Below are 21,563 nucleotides of genomic sequence, written 5' to 3'. Positions count from 1 at the left end.
TCCTCATGGGAAGCATCGGCAGAAAAAATAAGTTATAAACCAAAGCTGATGAGTGAGCAGTAACAAAATATGAGGCTCAAAAAAACCTCGCAAGGGTGAGAAGGAATTCCAGGGTAAAATAATACAAAGAGTTACTTAACTATTTCTTGTTTAAAACTCCTTTAGTCCCGGAGGACTTTAACGTGGCACGAGATCAGTTTTTTGGAGTGCAGGGGAGGTCAGAGGAGGTCATTAAACCTCTATGGCATCCAGTATCATGTTCACAATGAATAAACGGGTGGGAACTATTACAAAGAACAGAAACAGTGAGCTAAGTGTGAACCACTGCAGTGGGGAAGAGGCAAGATGGCTTTTATAAAGTGGAGTCATGTCTCACACATGTGAAATTCTTTGGAGGATTCGGCTCCACATGCTTGTTGGTTGATATAATTTTCCTGGATCTCCAAAAGACATTTGATGAAGTTATTTTGCCAAAAGGCCTTTAAAGAAACTAGTCTGACACAGGACAAACAGGAGCCAACACACAGATGCAGGAGAAGGAGAAACTTTTAAGTTTCGCAGGTGGAAGCTGCTCATTAGGAGGAGATTTTGGCCTTTGGTTATTACTATCAGTGTGTCCGTGAATAAAGCCCAAGTCTGCTGCCTGAACACTGCTTAGTGGTCTTGAAGGTGGTTATTAAGTTAGAGCTCAAGCAACTCATATGTGGCCACGTGGCAACCAGCAGATTCCTGGCATTCAGTTTCATAGAACAGAGGCAATAACCTGAGTCAGACTCGTATTTGGAGTGAACTGGCACCATCCTGAAGTCAGAGAGAATAGCCATTAGCAGAGAAATGCAGATGACAGCGTCACACAAGGGATAGGCAGGAGTGGGAAGTGTTCCCCCCAATAAACATGTCCCTCTGGGAAAGGGCATGAAAGAACAGGAAGCTTCACACAGCAATGACTCATACACAAAATTACCCACCAGAAAAAGCTCTTTTCATTCTCATGTGAGCCCAACTTCCAATCACAGCCTCCGAGACAGCCAAAAAACCCCCAAAATTCAGGACCATTCTTTCCTCTTTATTCACAGATCGTTTAGGTTGAGGAGGGGGCACTTGGGGAAAGGCAGAATTGTATTTTCTTTTTCCTCGTGTTCTAAAGGAAATTAAAATGTCCTGGGAGAAAAAGGGGGACGGATCTAGGGAAGAAAGGATTTTCCGGATTCATATGAAAAGCATTCAAGTAACATGAACACAACGATGAAAAACAGATTTTTAAAAAAGTATAACTGGCACCCCTTTGACTTAATATATATAAAAAAATCTGCTTCTGCCTTCCTTCTTCTGGTCTTTCAGTTATTTATTCACTTCTGTTCTGAAGGCATTTGCTTTGTTTTTCCCCATTTCTTCCATTCTTCTGGTACTAGTGTGTCCTGGAAAGAAAAATCCAAAAAAAATTAACTCTTCCAGGCAACAAAGCACTCCTCTGCACATAAAAGCACTCCCAGACCCTTCATTCTCTCTCAAAGGAAGCTTGTCGGATAAGCTTCTCAAAGGAAACTTATTTGAGTGCTAAAACCAGTACTGCAATGGAATGGAGGGCTGAATTCAAGGAGGATGGAAATGGTCAGACAAAATGAAGGTTAATTTCTGGTGCAAAAGGGATGAATGAGCCTTGTAAAATACAGAACTGAACAAAAAAGCAAGGCTGAATGCAAAGCCTGCAGGTACCTTAACCGCTCTTCTACTTTAAACAGGGCCAATCTATCCACTTGGAATCAGCTGGTCTGTCCCACAAAGAAAAGATCTTCATGTCCCCAAGATGAAGTAATCTAATGTGGGCACAGCAGACCCATCTTTTTGGGGTCCTTTTCCCTTCAAGATGCCAGACACAGGCATAGCTATGGATGCTTGACAGTCCAGCCCTAGAAGTTGGTAACAATAGTCTTAACTGATGTATCTGGAGCATCAGAAAACTCAGCAATAAGGAAAAATGTTTGTGACTGCACATGGCAGAAAACCTAACTTATGGGTTGTGGATAATAATTGATTTGCAAGATCTTCCAGGATTACTTGCAGCCCATGGGGAATTAAGGAGTTAAAATACCAGACTGAGAAACAGAAAACATGCAAGCTGTGGAGAACACACTTGTGAGGCATTTTTTAACAGGCCACTAAAAAGCTGAAAACCAGTGGCCCAAAGCTATGGCAAAAAGAAGCTCCAGGGACCAGCACAGCACCAGCAAACATGCCCAGGATGCAGCCAGCATTCATCTACAACAAGCGACGGCCACATCTCCAGTTCCTCTCCAGTTACTTGTCACAGCTTGTTCTGTGCTGAAATACCTCAAAACACTCCACAGAGAGAAAATATAGTAACAGGGTGTTTTTCTATGGGACACGATGCCAAATTCTCTACAGGTAATTTTCAAGAAACCATCCTCCACACTATCTGATCTGCAGACAGGAACTTATACCACAATGTACATCGTTTCTGCAACACAACCACCTACCCTGGTTTTGTTTTACACCACACAAACTAAGTTCCGTTCAAACACTCAGTGTGCATGTGTGCCTGGAGCGCTGACCACGAACGTGAGAGAAAACAGCCACTCACGAGATGTACCAGTGCAGCACGTTGTGATTCCAGTCCCATTGCAGGACTTGTCCCAGACGCTCTCTCCCTTACCCAAAATAAAACAGTGCACTGACCGAGAAATGAAGCCACACACACACACACACACATTCAGAATGTGGCAGCATGCAGAACAGCAGGCAGTCCTGCCTCCTACGCCACTGTGGATACACCAACTGGGATCTTACCTGTTCAGAATGAAAGGCTTTGCACTGGTAAGCGATAATGGAGAATTATCGGATGATTGTATTGAATGGAGGGAGCTGGCTTGCTGCTGTTGCCACTGAGCCATTGTGACTGGTTCAGTCTAGTAGGAGGGTGAACCCCGTACTGGGTCATGTTCTCAGCTGAACGAGGTGGTGCTGACCTGGCTTCTGCTGCACACAGAGCTCTCACCACCCCAAGCGAGGATGTAATTCAGCAGAGTGCCTGGCAGCTGAATAACCAGAACACTGCAGATGGTAGGAGTACCAACAGCAGGATGGGAATAACCCAGGTATCAGCCACGTTCATCATATTCTCCTCCAGCCAACATTGCTAATCATTTATTTACAGGAACAACACAGCTTAAACTAGGTTTATTTCATCACCTGATAGCTGCTTGATGCCCAAGACAGCATATTCACATGTGCACATATTACCATACAGACTTCAGATGATTAAGGACATCACACAAAGGTAATTTAGTTTCAGAGGACACATACTGCTAATATGCAAACCCAGCTGTAGCCAAAGACACCCAAGGACTGATTTAAAGCCCAATAAACAATGTTGGAAGGAAGCGGCTTCAGCTCAGCTATCTTTTTGTACAAGGAGTGAGCAATGAAGTGAAATGAAACAGGCAGCATGCCCAGGAAAGGCAAATTCCAAAAAAGCCCTTACTTCTAGAAGAGCTGGTCACTAGCAAAACCCCCTTTTACCGCAGCGTTCTATACTTTGCCAACCTACTGCTCTGCTCTGCAGCGATCCTGCCAAAAGGAGAGAGGAAGAAAGGTTCAGAGAAGACAGGGAGGAGAAAAGTAGCCCTGCTCCAGGAACCAGAGCCAGTGACAGAAATGCAAAAAGCAAAACCAGGCCTTCTGGTAACTTCTGTAAAAAGATGGTTTACACAGTCCCCTTCCCACGCCCGCCAACGGCCTCCATAGTGGAACAGCAGCTTTGCCTCAAAGTGCGATCTAGTTAATTATCACCGCACTTCAACATCTGAGACAGGGTAGCAGCGCGTTAACAAAAAGATGTCTTTTTGAACTTTAAAGCCAGGTACAAAGGGTTTAACTTTAGCCTAAGGTAGAAGTTTTACTTTCAAATTTGCCATTGTAGTTGCAGCTTCATGTCATTTACAGCAAAAAAGCATACAGACACCCCCCGCAGTGTTTTGAAGTAGGAACCAACCACCTGCATTTATGTGCTAACAGAAGCCCTGGTTGAGCGAAGACACTTAGAAATAAGCTTCATTGTATTCTTTTTCCCTAAATCTGTATCCTAGGCAATCTGTAATTAATAATGATTTTATCATTACTCTTGAAATTAAAAAGGAAATACTATTAAATGATATAGCATACTCCCGTTGGCAACAAAATCCCAGTAGGAACTGTTATGCTAACAAGAGAAAGTGCCACAGCGGAGGGGGGCTGGACATCCAAGGGAGCAAGGCTGAGAAAGCTGCAAGGATGGTATGGAAAGGTCTGATTACAATAATCATTGCCCTGCTACAGCCATGCAAGTAGAGATGCTTTAAAGACAACAAATCAATGCAAAACTCCTGAAAATTATATCCTTGCGGGGTTTTTTTTTTACAGCTCTCATCCTGGTTTTAATACAGTGTAATCAAAAAAGTGAGAACCCAGGGATATCTATGCAAATAGGTATGCAAGGACAAACAACTCCCAGTGGGTCAAAAAGGGGAAAGTAAGAAAAGCGTGGATTTGATCGCAAAGCAGGTCAATAAGGTCATCTTCAAAGCCAAACTCGACATTAGTACAAAAGGATTGAAACTTATGTCTCAGATGGAAACCTCATGTGGCAGAAGTAAAGGAGAGGGAACGGTTCAACCTCTAATTAATGCACTGTATTGGAAGCTTGGGTCAGCACACTGCCTGCAGGCTACCTAAGCCACGGCACATTCATGAGACACTGCGTGGCAGAAGACCCAAGCGTGAAGAATCAGTCCAATGCCAGTACAGAAATGAATGTTGTCTCCCTAACATTTCCCAGAATTTTCCCTGGTTTTGCTTGCGTGTGTTGCCCTCTGTCTGTTGCTGCACATCTCCGATAAGCATCTGCTTCCCTTTTCTCTATAATCCCCCTTTCGATAGGGGAAGACAGCAGTAAGGTACCCCCACCTTACCTTCCTCCTCATAAAACTTATCTCACAAGCACAGCTACAGAAAAGCTGGGCCTCTTCTGCATTTATAGTAGCTTTCATTATCTAACAATATTGTAAGAGCTGATATATCATGTAGTAAATTTTTTTAGTGAATGCCTTGCCAAATGTGGGTTTCCCCATGTCAAAGTGCACACAATTCCACCCTTTGCTTTCTCTGTGTGCCTGATCAACTTAGCAGGTGGCCACGTGGACCATTCCCTCTGAGGAGCAGTCAGCTCTATCTCAGCAAGAGCAGTTCATCCCCCTAGGTCAGTTCGAGCCCTTATTCTGAAAACAGGCACAAAGGTGGGACCCAGCAGCCCCTCCCCACACACAAGATCCAAGACCAAAAAGCAGCGTTCATTACTGTATGAGTTACCATCACACAATAGCATCAATGTGATCTCCTCCCCACTGATTTTAAAAGCGGCTCCCACCAACGCATCCGTCCCTGGCTTACCGTTTTACTGCTTTCTGAGCCAGCATCCTGTTGCCTGCCAGGAATGTGATGCCACCCAAAATTGCCAAGTACTTCAGAGTCTGGAACATGTTGAGCTGAGTCCAGTAGACATACATGAGTCCCAACATTGCTGTGACAAAAAGACAGAGCTCATGGCTGAAATTGCATTTCAAAGACCAACCTTTCATTATCCTCAGGACAATTGTTAAGTGGTACTGCCAGGCCTAAGCATTGTGTTTCCACCTCATCTCTGAGATGGTAGATCTAAAGACCATACGTTATCGCCATGGGAAGAAGGCATCTGGGTCTCCATAATGGAGAAAAACGTGACACTGATGGCTTGCAACCAACCCTCTTGTGGCAGAATTATGGACATATTATAGACACTAAGGGCTATTAAAAGGAGGAGGATTCCCTGGATTTCAATAGAGGATATTAACCTTGTAGGGGCTTACAGCTTTATAAAGCTTCCAAGGAAGCTGGTTTGGATTAAACAACACACTGCCATTTCGGATACAGTATATCAAATGTTCTCCCAACCTACTATGTTTCTGAAATTTTGTCAAGACAGTAAATAACTGTGCAACCAAGGACACAATAAAATTGATGAAAAAAATGGTCTAGCCAAAGAACGACAGCAGCTTTCACAGGAAGAGCTTTAAAGAAAAGATGTAGGCGGCAGTCCCGCAGGTTTCAATCCCCACAGAAACTCCCTGCTTACAAAGGATAAACACGCAATAAAGAAAGTGTGACCTCTGGAAATAAGAAATTCTATTAAGTACAGATAAATGGTGTGTGAGAGGGGCCCGGATAATGACCGCTGTTATAAGCTGATGGCCAAAACAGGTTTATCACCATATTAACAATCATGAAAAGCAGGAAGGCAGATGAAAACAAGAGAACAAATGTTATGCTATTATGTCATTATAGTTAATAGACCACAAGCCCATTAACCACCAAGGCTCTCATCTGTAACTCCCAGGTGAGAAGGTCAAACAGAGCAGAAAGCCTCTGACACTTACCGGCATGTCCCATGTGAAAAACAATGGTGCTGGGAGCAAAGCTGAAGTTGGAGATGTTGGCACCTATCTTTAGCCACTAAAAGGAAAAGAAACAAAACCTGAGTTACAACAGCCTTGTAAACACAAGCTTTTATTTTAAACTTCAGCATCTTTCAAGCCCATTTGCTTTAGTTCTTCAATGAAGACAGTGTATTTTCTACAGAAGCACTTGTTTACTACTACAAGAGGACAGAGCAGTAATTTTGCTAAAGACTGCACTGTTGAGCTCCTGTAGTGAACACTTCTGCTGCTTCTGACTGACCACAGGCAGTTCCTTAATTATCTTTCTTAAACCGATGACAGGGAACTGCTCCAAATCTACATTTTCCAGAAAAAATAAACACTGCGATTTCTATCCAGCTGAATTAATTTTAATTAAAAAGCCCAAAAAAATAATATAAGGTTCTAGTTTTGGACTCAGCAAAAGAACAGCTACAGATACAAGATGCATGCTCAAAAACAATTTCAGTTTTTAGAGTACGAAAGAGAAAGGCACGAAGGATGGCAAACAGGAGCAGTAGCAATGAGATTTTTCATTAGTGTCATCAACACGTACATTTTGAATTCCAGAGACCAGTGGACATGACTATCTGAATGCCAGCTTTCAGTGAGACTAGCTAATGGGAAATTACTGCCAAGTGAGTAAGGGACCAGTTGCATCCTCCAAATAAGGAGTAATTTAACTTGTGTAGATGAGATTTTGTATTGCATTAAGTCCAAAACAATGATGTAGTAACACAGATGACGTGATGGATATATTAAGTGCGAGGAAGAATCACTGCTTTTTTTCCCTGCAGAAGACTAATGTTAGTTATAACTTCAGCTGCCCACTGTTATTCATCATCCCAAGCAGAAGCACACTGGAGAAACTCACCCCACCTACTTCTACTTGGCAGCAGTGTTTTTCTGTTTTGACTATAAACTCAAAAAAAACCCCAACAGTTTAGGAAAGACAATGAGACCAACGCTCTGCACTCACATGTACTAGCTACGACTGCAGCACTGCTGCGCTACTCATGATTAACCAAGAGTTTTAATAAGCAGCGTAGCTGGCCAACCTCCTAAGCGACCTTGGACTGGACGGGAAAACATTTTCTTCTGTGGCCCAGTTCACTCACCAGAATGAGCAGCAAAAGCAGAGGGGAGAGAATCAATGCTGTGAAAGTGTTAGATACCACAGTGGGAGGCCTCTTCTCAGGTTCCCTGAAGAGATGCTGCAAACAAACAAAACCAACTCATAAGTAGAGTATTGTATCTGTATTCCAACAGAGCAGCTTCTCAGCTCCCCTGAGGACCAGCTGCAGCCCTGGTACTGTTCCCAGACGTTCCTTTGGATTATAAGCATTCCTCTTAAGGCAAAGACTGACTCTTTAAAGTAGCATCTATTCCAGTCTGTGCACATCTTGCACAGTTAACTTTTTTCTTGCACTCACAGAAGCACTTGTGAGCTTGTCACCAGCACAGATGGCTGGAATGGAGCAAGAGAAATCTTCGGAAGCAGAGAGCTTTCTGTGGTGCTTACTTAGTCAAATTTACATATTTGAATCTTCTCAGTGACACCAGTTCCTCTCTTACAGGTAGGACACACAGCTTATTCATTCATACTCCAGACAACTGCAACAAATTTCTTTCCATTAAGCAGTAACTCTGGTCTTCCTTTAATTACATTATTTACACAGTATTAATTTTTTTAATGAGAGATGACTTTTCAACAGTAAACTATGATGAGAACAAATAATACTAGTGTGACTAGCCCCCCATCTCTGCACATAATTTTTGGTTTTGACTGTACCTGGATTTCAGGTTTGGGAACAAAGAGGTTCTTGGATTGGACTGTGGATGGCGCATCCTCTTCTGGGAATTTGATCACAACATCAGCCTGAAATAAAATTGTGCAGCTTCATGAAGTTTCATCTTAATGTATTAAAAGTTTTATAAAACCTATTCCATTACTGTGGCCTATTTCCTTATTTGTCATTCTACAATTGACATGATTTTTAAAGAAAACTAAGAAAAAGCCACCAGATTTTTAAGAAGCAATTTCTCCTAAACAGGGACAGTAATGCCATTCCCCAATCACTAAGAGCTGGACTTACTTCCAGCATAGCAAGCACAGAAAGGCCAAACCTTGGAGTCCTTGCTGTGAAATTACAATCAAACCAACAAATGTTCTGAAGTTTCTGTTCCACCACATGATGAAATGAATGTTCACTTCAGTCTTGCTTTGATGCTTACTTAAAAACTTAAAATGAACAGCAAACCTCAGAGTCCATAAGTGGCCAAAAGGATTCTGCTTCACTACAAAGAACAGAGACATTTGAGCTTTTTTTCTCCCTTCCAAGCCCGTACCATGCCCTCCTGTTAGACTGCCAGTAATCTCAAAACCACACCGCCATGCTTCCAGCTACGTACCACGTTCCACAGGATTGGGTTTTCCAGAGTGGCATCTCCAATTATCAAGTAAAGAGTGTAGGTACCAGAGGCAGAGTCGAATTCAGTCTTTCTTTCAGAGGTATCCAGTTCAAACTTATATACATTCTTGCTATCGGGTTCTGCAACAAACACTACCTCCTGGCCAGTCTTTTGGTTGTGAAGTCGGACAAAAGTCTGAAAGGGAAGATCGTAATGTTTCTGGAATATCTCATAGCGTGTTTACAAATGCCAATGAAATGAGAGATTTAACCCCAAATCAAAAAGCACAACATTAACAAGAGTCGGATATAAACTGGCAGCCCAGGTGTCTAGATCCCTGCAAATCAGCAAAGTTCAATGTCTCTTCGAGTAACTACACCAACACAGGACCAAGACCGTCCAGTGGCCCACTTGGGATACAGGGCAGTACACTGAATGTTCCTCCATATGGTATATGCAACAGCACATAACAGGGATGGATGCATATATGGGGCTTGTTGGTTTTTTTTCCCTTTTTTTCTATTTTATAAAGAAAAATTAAAATTTTAAAGAAGTCTACATTCAAGGACTTTTTGAGCAAACAACTTATATTAAAAAAACAGAAGTGTACTTTTTACAGTGCAGGCTACCTGCACTCATTTTGTTGAGTTAAATAAGACACAGCGCCAGAAGAGGCTTCATTTCACATACAGTCGAAACAAATGAACTGAATCCACTTCCCATCTACCAAGATCAGAGATCTTTCACAGTCTGTGTCAGAAACATATGGCTTCTCAAAACCTATCAAATCTTTTCAAGAGCAACTGTCACCTCAGATGCTTCAAGACAGAACATTTCAGTGACACAGCAATGATAAGAATTTGTCCTAACCTGGTGAGGGATAAGTTCAGCTCCACTGTTCACATCTATCAGCTGGAAGGATAAAGCAAAGTTCTGATGGCTGTCAGCAGTGAATGAGCCCTTGGCTTTGGCTGGGTAAGCTACCCTAGGAGGAAAAAAAACCAAACAGAACTGAGGTGATCTTCCAAGAAAAGCTCTGGTTTTCAAAGAAACTGAGGCATGCAAGCCTATCTAGCAGTACTGCAGTCTACTCATCACAGATGAGCTATTTTATCAGAGACAGGTGAACTAACATGTCTTTCTCTTCCACTGTAAGAGTAATGAAAAGAAATTAATGGATTTTTTTTTTAGTAGGGTTTTTCTGAGCTACATACCTTGCCCGTTTTCAAGTAAAACACTTGTTTGTTGTAAGGTTCAAAGGAACACCAGAAGAAAGTTTTGCTAGTACCATGCCCCACATTCCATTTAGCCAAGGCTATGCTACAACCAAAGGTGTGATGGCAGCAGAACAGAAAAAAACAGACACTCAAACCAGCACAGGAAGGCTGTATCACACACACAGAAGGACCTCAGTGAGGCTGTGTGACCTATGTTAAATCCCATACATTACATTCTAATTGACGTCAGTTAAAAAAAACAATTACATTAAGTTCAAGTACTCCTAGCAATGGTACAGCCACACTCCCAAATACAGCGTACATGTTGCTTCAGAGCATCTCTGCTGAAGCCCAATAATACCAGAAACATTAACACAATTCTTTTAACTTGCTTTTGCTATGGTGTCAACAAAGGAATAGAAACCTTGGGTTGTCTGGCTTCTGTTAGTACTTATGTCAGTACTAAGGAAAATCATCTATAAAATTCTCCCAGTGAACTCACAGGTTTAAGAGAAACAGCATGGGTGCAACTCTGTAGTTATTCCAATACAAGATTCCTCTGGTTTAGCTGAGGTAGATAAAGCTCAGAAGAGCTGCAGCCTAGAGCCAGAGTTGGCCCTGAAAGGATCACATACACAGCGTCATTTTACCTGGTTGTTTTTGGCGCAATGCTCTGATCTTTATCCACAGTAGAAAGATCTACATTAGTAATCCCAACTTCTGTTGAAACTTTCACTTTCAGCTGCAACAAAACACAATAGAAAATTAGTCAGAGCACTCTACATGTACTAATTATGGTCAAGTTCACTGCAGACACTTTAGCTCTTCTGTCGCATTCCCCAAAGACGGTCCTACACTAAGCCAAAGACAGAACCTAACCTGAACAGAAGGATCTACAGAAATTTACTTTCTGGCAACGCTCCTGCATCAGTCACTACCCCTAACCTATCCCCTTCCTCCCTGTGCATGCAGCCAACTTCTCAGTCATGTGGGAGTTTGCTGCCCTTTGGAGAACTGTTTGTAATGAAACAGTCCAACTATCCAGATCCAATTCATTTTCTTTTTAAACTAGCAAAAACTATCTATTAAAGATTACATCATATATGATACAACTTAAAACTGCATATGTATATGTACTTCTACTTGCTAGATAGCAATTTGAGATGAGGGAGGTCTCCAGAGAGCAACCAGCTATGCCTTTGCTGGCTCCTAAAGCCTAACAGGTTTCTGCTCATTTTATTATCAGCAGACAAGAGCCAAAGCATTCCTGCAGACCTGCACTTTGTTCAGCAAGCTCTCCTTTGGAGTCCCAGCGTTTATCAGTTAGTGCAGGACAGCCAATAAGGCCCTGCCATTTATGCCTCTCCTCTGTGCTAAGTGCTGTATAAACCCCAAGCAGAGAAATGACTTCCTGCCCTCTCCCTGGTCCCAAACCACAGACCAGGTAGGCAGCGAGCCTAGGTGGGTTTGACTGACTTCAATCCTTCTCTCAAACATAAGCAGTTACTGCAGTCTGTAGTTTTTAATCAGCACATTTGTTCTCACAGCTTACAAATGCTCCCCATGAGAATTAAAGTTTCACTGCCAAGATATTTTTCATCAGATACTACAATTTGCTATTACAGGTTTGCTCATGTGAGCCAGCCCCACACCCTCAATCCTGAAAAGTAATTCACAGGGAACCTGTGGGAAAAATATGTAAAAACATAAACCAAACTATTCAGGTCAGACTTCAAACACAACAATCTTGGCAGTTCCTTTACAACAAAAAGCATAATTTAAGATAGAGGTTACCCCTGAAAATGGATCCATTAACATGTAGACTATTCAGGCTAACTTTACTAAAACCTTAGTTTGTTCCAAGATGGGAGCAAAGAAAGATGGACTAATGAAATATTCATTTAAAAAAAGTTACGTGAAGGCAACTTAGACCTGCTGCACACAGCCCCTCCAACTGAACAGTACACAAACATCTCTCAAATATTTTAATGCCAGGAAATGTAGTCTCTGCCTGGAGTAATAACCCACTGGTTCAGCTCATTACTGTCAAAACGATGGTGCATTAAGGACAATTAATGCTAATAACAGTAAGAAAAAAAAAAAGCAGTTCCCCCAGCAGTCCTCCCCCATAACAATGTGTCTTATTAGAAGCGGTTCACACAAAGCCACCCCAGCGTTAATGCATTCCTACCGGTACCTCCGTGTGCCAGCAGCGAGCTTAAGCAGGACCAATCAATCCCCTTTTGACACTCCTAAGTGCCATTACTACTACAATGACAACATCAATTTGATACACAGAGTAAAGGTCAGCAGTTGTAAAGAAGTGTCTTCCTCCACTCCAAGCTGACTACGTTGGAAGACTTTAAAAGCTAGTCTTTTCCTTAAATAGACGATTGAGGGCAAAAACTAAGCCTGGGAATAGACATGACTGGAGAAGAGCGTTCTCAGCTGTTGACACCGGAGTGACTATATAAATAGTCACAGAGGTCACATTCTTCTCATTGCAACAAACTTGAGGAAAGTAAAACTCTGAGCATTTATATAAAACTCTTCTTCAGAAAGGTGTGGTATAACAGCTTTTGCCACCAAAAAGGGGGTATGCATACATGAAATGAAAACTTCATTTGCTTTAGTCACTGTTTCTGCACTACAAAAGCATCATCATATAGAGTTAGGAGATGCCAAAAGATCCCCTTGCCTCTTTTCTAGGGCTGTAGAACTTATACAAGAGACAACACAAATGCTCAGCTTTCATACATCAGGCAATCACCAGACAACTGCAATCCAAGCCTTGAGATTTACAGACTCAAATCTTGAAGACTCTGAAGAACTAGCATTCTCAGTAATGATTTTTGCATAGCTACTTGGAGCTGCTATACAAACACTTCCCTTTGTTAGCCTTTGTTCATATGCTGCCAGATCAGCAAATATCTAAATAATAAGTCAGTTTTGAAATTTACACAAATCTCTTTTGATCATATATTAATCTGGTTACTGGTCATAATCCTGACTCAAAATCCAATGCATTATAGAAAAATGTGATAAAAATGCCATACAACTAGCAACATCCTTAACAGGTATAGATAAAAAGCTGTTTCAGTGAACAGGCACAGAATTAAAAAGCCATCAGAAAGCACACCCACCTCAACTTTGTTAGCAATAAATCGCTTATCTCCATCAACACTGATAGAGAAGTCGTAATATCCACTTGCAGGTTTCACATTCATGAAGTTCAGCTCAAAAACGTCTCTGTAACAAAAAATGCAAGGTGTTAAGTATCCTCTAGAACACTAACAGCAGCCTACAAATAAGTAACATCTTGCAACCAAGAAGTCTCCAAATATGCTAGATTAAGCAGGCAGACAAATGCAGCACAAAACTAACATGGCTAAGTGCAGCAGGAAGAGAATTCTTCAAAGTGCCTCTGAAGACAGAAGAAGATTGCAATTCCCGACTCCCAAAAGAAAAAGCAACATTCACCATCACTACCAAATGCACTCAGTCACCCATTACCAACCAAACGCAACTACAGCATTTTGAGCTTTTCATCATACAAACATTTATCTGCTGGAAGAACACATAAGGAAAATAAGCCCAACACTGTTTAAATAACACCTGTTTGCCTTACAAACTGTAAAAATAAGATTATATTCTTACCCTGACAGAGCAAATGCTGTCTGTTGAAGGACAGTGGCTTTGCTAGATGCAGACTTGGCGTAGTCAAGCTTTACAGAAGCTTGAGTCAGTGGCTGGGACATAACATCAGTCACTTGTAGCTACAAGAGAAACCCAAGAATTTCTGTGAAACTTGTGGTCCCAGAAGGAATGCAGGGGCACAGATGACTCACTACCCCTCTGACACCCAGATACACCTATTTCTTTCTACCATAATCAGGAAAGCTGAAGTTTGTAATCAGCAGAGCTGACTTCCACACAGTGCTTTTCTGAGGTAGTGTCTGGTAAGCCCTGGGTAAGCAGCGGTTCCTAAGAATCCCTTCATAAGAGCTCCAGATCTACTGGAACCTGAGACCTGGAGCTAAAGACATCACCTTACACACCCAGTCAGCCCAGACCTACAGCACTAAAGACTGAGGCAAGAGATGAGTTAAGATCTGGGGCTAAGGACTCACCCTGAGTACAGGCTGATGGTGAGACACAGCTGCAGGCCCATCAGGGACAATAATGACAGGCAAATGGTAGCGGTTCCGGGATAAAGAACCTGCGGCACACGCAACGCTGAAGGCTTCTGAGAGCGTCTCAAAGTTTTTCTTGCTAAAAATCGCATTCATCAACTGGATAATTTGATCCTGAAAGAGGAAAAGCAAATCACATATAAGCACCAGCAGCTTACCACAACATTGCAAACTGGCTCAGTATAATGTGATTAATAGAAACATCATTCAGAAAGACTGCTTGATTTCACATTTGCTTTAAAAATAATTCAAGTTATGAGGTAACCCAAAATTAGCTACCTTTTGAATGTCACATTAGCATTCTTATTCTTGGCTGGGAGGTTCCAACCACAACCACTCTAACTGCACTAAAAACTTGCAAAACTAGACTTTCGATCCACCTCTTCAAACTATGTGTTTCAGAGCAGAAGATGCCCTCAGCTCAGCTATCCAGACTGCATGCAGCTGCAAAAAGACAATTTGGCTCTGGGAGTTGTACAATTGTCTTTGTACAGCGGAGAAGGACTCTGCTAGATGTCCCGGCTACCTGCCAAGCTGGGAAGGCCATGGCGAGGTGATGCAAAGCATCCTAACAGCTCTGGAAGAAACCAGTCTAGGCCCATGCAGGGTTATCCCCTTAGGCTCAGCAGTGTCCTCGAGCTAAGAGGATTAGCTTTAAAGCAGTACCACCAGGAGCACAGAGCCAGCTCTGGCTCTGGATGTGCCAAGGCTAATTCGTTCTCGCCAAAGGAGGAGCAGGACGGAGTCCCCCAGCTGGTTTTGCAGTCTGACTTTGTAGGGTTAGTGCATCTGGTCCACACTCCGCAGGGTATGCCCTATTATTCAGATTCTTCCATTAGTCCCTGCTAGTCTGGAAAACAGAGAGTTTGGTTACCTGTACTTTGATCCAAGCAAAGGATTGTGGGCTAAATTCTAATCAGAAATGAGAATAATCGAAGACAATCCCAAATAAAGGAATAGGCATACAATTTAGCACAAAGAACACTTCTAAATTAAATCCACTACATCTCAAATTTTCACCCTCCTACTTGTATTAATGAGCACCAATGTACATGACATAACTAGAGAAAGCATCCAGACAGATGCTACAAAACTCCTGCGCAGTGCCAATCCTGCAGTGTTTTTCATTTATACGGAGGGCATGGCACAGATCCAGACCTTAATCAGCAACTGACACTCGCATTTAAATTGCGGAGGGGAAAAAAGGGAGAGGTTTTTTTTTTCCTTCAAATACTACATGTTAATTTTTAAAGAGAGTTTTGTGGCATTCTGGAGGCACTCTCGCCATTCACACGAGATAAAGCGTTAAGCCCAAACAATAGCACTTCTGACAGCACAATTCTCAAACAACACTAAACAATTTTCCTTAATTGGTCTTTTTTTCAAACATCATTTGGATGCTGACAGTTTGAATTGTGTGTAACAGAATCACCACCTCAAAAATGACATCAAAATTACTTTGCATTAGTCTGTTTGGCAGTGGCATGGAAGAGAGCCAGGAATGAACTCAGATGTCTTACACTGGCTTCTGTCTCAACACTGCCACTTTGGCTTGTGCTTTAGGGAGCTGCCATTCTCAATCAAAAGTACATCTCACTCAGCTTGTTGTGGGGAAAAAAAAAGAAAGAATACTAAGTGGATAGCTTGCAGTAACTACTTCTAGCTTAATCAAGCTCAAAAGGAATTTCCAACAGTCTTTCATTTTAGACAACAAGTTTTTGCATCTGGATTCCTGTAGGTGTATGGTACTAACGTTGTTTCACTTTTGGGCACCCAAATTAGGGTGCCTGCATTTCCTCACAGGTAAATAACATTTGCAAAACACTTTGAAATGCTGGAAAGTGCTCGACAAGTGCTAAATACCAGAACAAACTCTGAAACAAGAGGGTTTTTGTTCAGCAGCTTGTCTCAATAAAGAAAAACTAAGCCTCACTTGCAATTTCCTTCTGTACATTTGAAAAAGTAAAAAACCAAACCAAATTCAGCCTGTGATCTTGAAGGTGGAATTTCCTCCTACATTCTGTTACTTAGCATTCCCTCTGGGACGTCCCTTTTCAATCAGTGTGCTCATTTTTTCCCAGTAGAAACTCTACACAGTTATACCGGCCTCTTGCACTGCACACCAGGAACAAGGCAGATCCTTTTTGTGAGCTACGGTGCGCAAGGGAGGAAAAGGCAGATACAGACCTCCTTCACTGCTGGCTCTGTACCCACATGGTCTGACAGCTTATAGGCAGCAGCAACAAACAGTGCGGTAGTCTCAATTCCTTCTTCAAACTGCAGATAAACTCCACCCAAATCATCCAGGCGAGCAACAAGATCCTGACAGAAAGAGTTATTAAAATTTAAATTGCATGCTAGTAGATCCACAGAAGTTAAGCCTGTTAGGTCTATAACCAAGAGTATCTGTATGGGATCACTGAGATATTTTGTAATAGCCATTTAGAAACATGAAGAAAAAGAAACCTTCAGCCTTTAGTGTATTTAATTATATTTAAAAGTCCTGACTTTGTGTCTCAGTCCATCATGAAAGAGTCAAAAGCCCAGAAGAAATATCTGCTTGAAAGAAAGAGCCAAGCCAACCCACATCACGCAGGCAAACAATCAGTCAGGTTGGTTTTTCATTTTGTGTTTCACATTAATACATCTTTTAGTACTACACAGATCTAACAAATTGCTGAATAATTAGAGCATAGCGTGTTCCTACCTCTATCTCCTCAACGATCCCACTTAGATCTGCCTGCTGGGACAAGTAAGATGCCGTCTCCAAAGCCTGGATGGTTCTTAAACAAGAACAAACAAAACCAAACAATTGTATGATTTTTCCTCCCTTAAAAGCCAAACATCATTCAAATCAAAGCAACCACAGTTTCTATTCTGAATGAAGTGTAGAACAGCTGTAACTGCATTCAGCTGACTCAAGGCAATGAATCTGAAGTGATTTAGTGGAAACTTAAAATTCATTAGGGAATGCCACTTTAGCTGCATCAGTGCCGCAATAAACTCAGATTCAAAGGCAGAGAAGAAACAAAACTTTGATCTCTGCCCAGCACAGATCCCCAGACTTGCTAACAAGGTTTCCAGGAATCTATTTTTTTCATCAACAAAGCAAGTTTTAAAGTTCCCCCTTCTTCCCTGGCTTTTAAAGAAATCTTTATTCTTTTCTTTCACGGTAAAATTACTGAATTCTTTGGCGACAAATGCCAAAATTCCTTCTGCTTACTGAAACATTTTTTTAACCTCGCAGTACAGGGATCCCTACCCACAAACCAGGGCTGTGGAAGAGCATCACGTCTATTGCAACATAAATGACATGGAACCCTAGCTGGGTTTTAAGTCAAAAGTTTGTTGTGAGTCTTTTTAAAAGAGAAGTCTCCTTTGGCATGCGCCCACTTTACCGACCATTATTCTTGAACTAAACCGAATACGTAAGCTCATTTGCAAAATCACACAGAAAATAGCTCAAGCCCGTATTTTTCATTCCACCAGAGGGACAATAATGAACTGGAAAAATACATCAAATGAAAACACAGCACCTACTCTACTACATCTGTGTTACAAAAATTAAGTGTCAAAATACCCTTTACTCCAAAATCCAAGTGCCTGGAGGCTATATATAGTGAATCATTCCGTCTGAAAGACTTACGCCAGCACATTTTCTTCTTTGCTAAGTCGAGCAGTGAGAGCAGTGAGTGCTTCCTGAGATGCCAAAGGGAGGCCAAAGCCACTCAGGGCCCCAACGGCGTGGAAGATCTGGGTGACTGAGGAGTCCTCACTGACAGCTGCAAGCAGCAGCTCCCTGGTCTCATTTGAAATGGTAACCTGAGGAAGAACACAGGGAACACGCCGATTCACACTTGAGAAAACAAGGCCTTTGTCACCACTGACTTCTTCCTGGAGCAACACACCTGACTGGTGAACTACTCCTACAAGCTTTTGGGAAAAAGCTCTTATTCTTTTAAAAAGCCCTGTTACCTTTTAGTTTAATTAAATCCCTAAGTTTTGATGTCAACTATCAATGAGTCGGGATAATCCATGATTCAAATTTATCCTGGTAACCTGCTACTGTTTTTCATTTGACATCACATCATTGTGCAGCAGCTTGCGGTACCGATGAAAAATGGGGCTTGGAAAACCCACCCACAACTCAGCAAGGATGGGCTGCGTTTGTGTCAATGCACTGTTTCAACACAAGGTTTACATCTAAACAGTTTATCACCTGCCCAAAACGTGTAATTGACACAGCTGCTGTGAATTCTATTAAAATGTGCTGGCTCCTTTTTCCTTAGCCACCAACGTTTAATCAAGAAACAGCCCCTCAGAATTACAGTGGACCAAATACTCACTTTATAACTTTACACTTTGCCTTGTATAGAGTACTCCCAGACACTTCATAAGTTATCTACCTAAGACACAACAGAATACAACCCACTAAAAGAAAGCAAAAGTAGAAGCTATGCATAAAATAAAACCAAGAAAAAGACCAAGGTAAATACATCCTTGGTAACGCCTGTCTCCAGAGCTCAGGGCTCCAAACTCACCTCACAGCCAGACAGGACCCGGATGGACTGTGCAGCGTAGAAGAGGGAATCAACGCTGCTGGAGTCCACGTGAGATTTGATGAAAATGCATGCAGCCTGTGAAGAAACAGAACTTAACTTACAGCAGCACTCTTGACTTAAGCCACGGAGAGATCTAAATGACACTCTAAGACAGTTTCCTGTACTCCGTTGTGCATTTTTATACCAAAAAAAGGCAAATGAAATCCCCAGTAATATTTGTGATGCAACAGAGCCTGGAACCCCCCCAGATCCTACTCTACTCAGTGCTGCACAGAAACAAAGGTGGTTCCTGCTAAAAGAGAGAAGTGATTTCCACATAAACTCTACTGCAACCAGAATTCAAATTTAAATTGAGTATAATTATACAATCTGTCAAAATATAAGTCCCATGCATATATTTAGCAGGGAAAAATCTCCGAGGATAGAGAACAGATGAGCAGAAATTCTGTGGGCAAGCTTCCTTCCCAGCTGTGTATCACACACAATCATTAATGGATGCAGAAGACAGAAATTCAAAGCATATAGAAAGAGAAGTCAAGCAATAAGACTGCTCATTAATCTGTAAGCAGTTTATTATTAACTGACAACTAGATAGATCATTAAGATTCCATTTTAACCAGAAAACAACCAAGAATTTAACTGCTCATACTCAAAGACCCATGATTTATGTATGTGGAGAACAGGCCTTTACAAGCAGGACAGGATTTTAACGCTACAGTTACCTAGGGATATTGATACGTGTTCAAGTGTTATGCATAGTTGGTATTTTACTACCTCTACCTTTTCAATAGTCTTACCCCACAAAGAGGTAGAAAAAGAGAGTCATCACAAGCCTCAAGGAACAAGTAAATAATTACTGTTTACCTGCAGAAGCAAAGGCTGTATTATCATTGCCAAAACTAGGAACTATTAAAAAACCCAGCCACACTGACATAAACAAAAGCAGGAATTCCCAGCCTAGCCCGCAGATGACAGTAAGTGACCACAGCAAGGTGTGCAGTGTGTGAACCACATCGTCAGGAGCCTCACAGCGAAGAGTTTGTGGTGCAAAGGCACAACGCTCAAAGAGAAACAAAGGCCAAAAGGTTTACAGACACTGAACTAGCTGAATTATGAGGAAAAAACAAACTTACGTTTACAGCTTAGGTACACAGATAAGCACGCATGTGCATGTAAGCGGGTACGCTTATGTAAATCGATTGTTATAAGGACAATCTGCAGCATTTAAAATAGAAATGCTTAAAGACATGAAAGGTCAGTAAGCATCATGCTGATACCACAAGTCTTTGTTTCTTGTCTGCACACAAGGGAACATATTTTATATACAAAAGTAGCAAGATCAAGTGACCTGGTTGAATTTGGTGTTGGAACTGAAATGAAATGATGAGAGCTCTGTGTAACAGGACAGTGAAGCAAACATGCCACAGGCAGAAGTCTTTTCCACAAAACAGTGTAACACATTGATAGCTACATTAATAACCCAACAGGCTATGGAGGAGCAAGCCCTGAAACCACCACTTAGAGGCAGTAAGCATAAGAGATCCCGTGGCATGTTACTGCCCACACAAAAACACAGTTTATTCAAATAGCACACCTGAAAGATTGCCACTAATTACCAGTGATTTGCTCTGACACTTGCTAAGAACACAACGCACACTTGCTTTACGTTCTCCTCACGCTCCTGTCAAAGCGGAGCTCGCTAGATAAACCCACGATGCCTCGTCTTTTGCTGCTGGGGCCGCACGGCCTCGGGCGCGCAGGGCAACCGGCGGGGCGAGGGGTGAGGAGCGGCAGCACCGCCGGGCCCTCAACGCTCACCTTTTCGTCCGCCACCCGCACGCCCAGGCTGTCGAGGCCCACGATGGAGTAGAAGGCGGCCTGCAGGTCGGCGAAGGGCCGCTCCAGCGCCGCCCTCAGCCGGGCCAGGTCGCGGGCGGTGAGGCGGTGGCTGGGGGCCAGGGCCTGGGCACCGGCGAGGAGGAGGAGGAGGCTGAAGGCCGCCGCCAGGCGCAGCTGGAGGCCTACGGAGAGACAAGCGAGTTACACCGCGGCCCACTGCCCGCCGCGTCGCCCTCCCCCAGCGCCCACCCCGCCGCGGCCCGCGCCTCACCCGGCGCCGCCATGATGCCGCCCGCCGCCTGGGCCACGGCGCCGCTTCCGCCCCGCGGCCCGCACCACCGCGCCCGTGCTACGGGGGAGGCGGGAGGGACGGCGGATTTTGCGCGGGGGGCCCCGACCCCACGAGCGCCCGCCGCGGACGCCACGGAGCTGTGAGAAAGAGCGGAGCGCAGGGGACGGCCGGGAAGGAGGCGGGAGGCGGGCGGTGGCGGAGCCGCCCCTGAAGAGACAACGGCGGCTCCCCTGGGCGGCGGCAGTGGTACGGGCCTCCCGGCGGCGGGCGGGGGCGGTCCCTGGCGAAGATGTGGGCTGCGCTGATTGGCCGAGCCTCCCGCGGCGCTCAGCGCGCCACGCGCCTTAAAGGGGAAGCGGCGGGTGCCGTGCTCGTGCCACGCCACGCTGTTGCGTCACACCACGTTACGTCCGATGCCGGGCCAGGCGCCGCGCGCGCGGTGTCAGCCCACGCCCGTGGGAGCTTCCCCCCGCCGCCGGCCTGGGAGCCCCGGCGCACCGATACCCCGCTGGCCCAGCAGCTCCGCGTGTGTCTCAGCACCT

General features: G+C 43.4%; 1 protein-coding gene across 2 annotated transcripts; it reads right to left on the bottom strand.

Annotated features, from left to right (window-relative positions):
- Positions 1-1,045: 1,045 nt before the first annotated feature.
- Positions 1,046-21,288, bottom strand: RPN2 (ribophorin II). 2 transcript variants are annotated; one of them, XM_075768906.1, is made up of 18 exons: positions 21,001-21,050; positions 20,709-20,911; positions 18,870-18,965; positions 17,975-18,150; positions 17,036-17,111; positions 16,516-16,650; positions 14,266-14,442; positions 13,793-13,911; positions 13,279-13,384; positions 10,786-10,877; positions 9,789-9,903; positions 8,919-9,113; positions 8,299-8,385; positions 7,625-7,720; positions 6,468-6,543; positions 5,446-5,575; positions 3,503-3,588; positions 1,046-1,418 (listed from the first exon to the last, which is right to left on the bottom strand). In XM_075768906.1, the coding sequence occupies exons 1-17, from the start codon at positions 21,011-21,013 to the stop codon at positions 3,537-3,539; spliced, it is 1,944 nt and encodes a 647-aa protein (XP_075625021.1). In that variant the 5' UTR covers positions 21,014-21,050; the 3' UTR covers positions 1,046-1,418; positions 3,503-3,536. The 2 variants fall into 2 exon arrangements, with proteins under 2 accessions (XP_075625021.1, XP_075625020.1); XM_075768905.1 differs by lacking the exon at positions 3,503-3,588 and having other exon boundaries at positions 21,001-21,288.
- Between the last annotated feature and the right edge of the window lie 275 nt (positions 21,289-21,563).

This window comes from Balearica regulorum, chromosome 16, assembly GCF_011004875.1.
Source record: "Balearica regulorum gibbericeps isolate bBalReg1 chromosome 16, bBalReg1.pri, whole genome shotgun sequence".
In the NCBI taxonomy this organism is placed as follows: Eukaryota; Metazoa; Chordata; class Aves; order Gruiformes; family Gruidae; genus Balearica; species Balearica regulorum.
The sequence above is the reverse complement of the archived record's forward strand: the minus strand, read 5'-3'. Positions and strand labels throughout refer to the sequence as shown.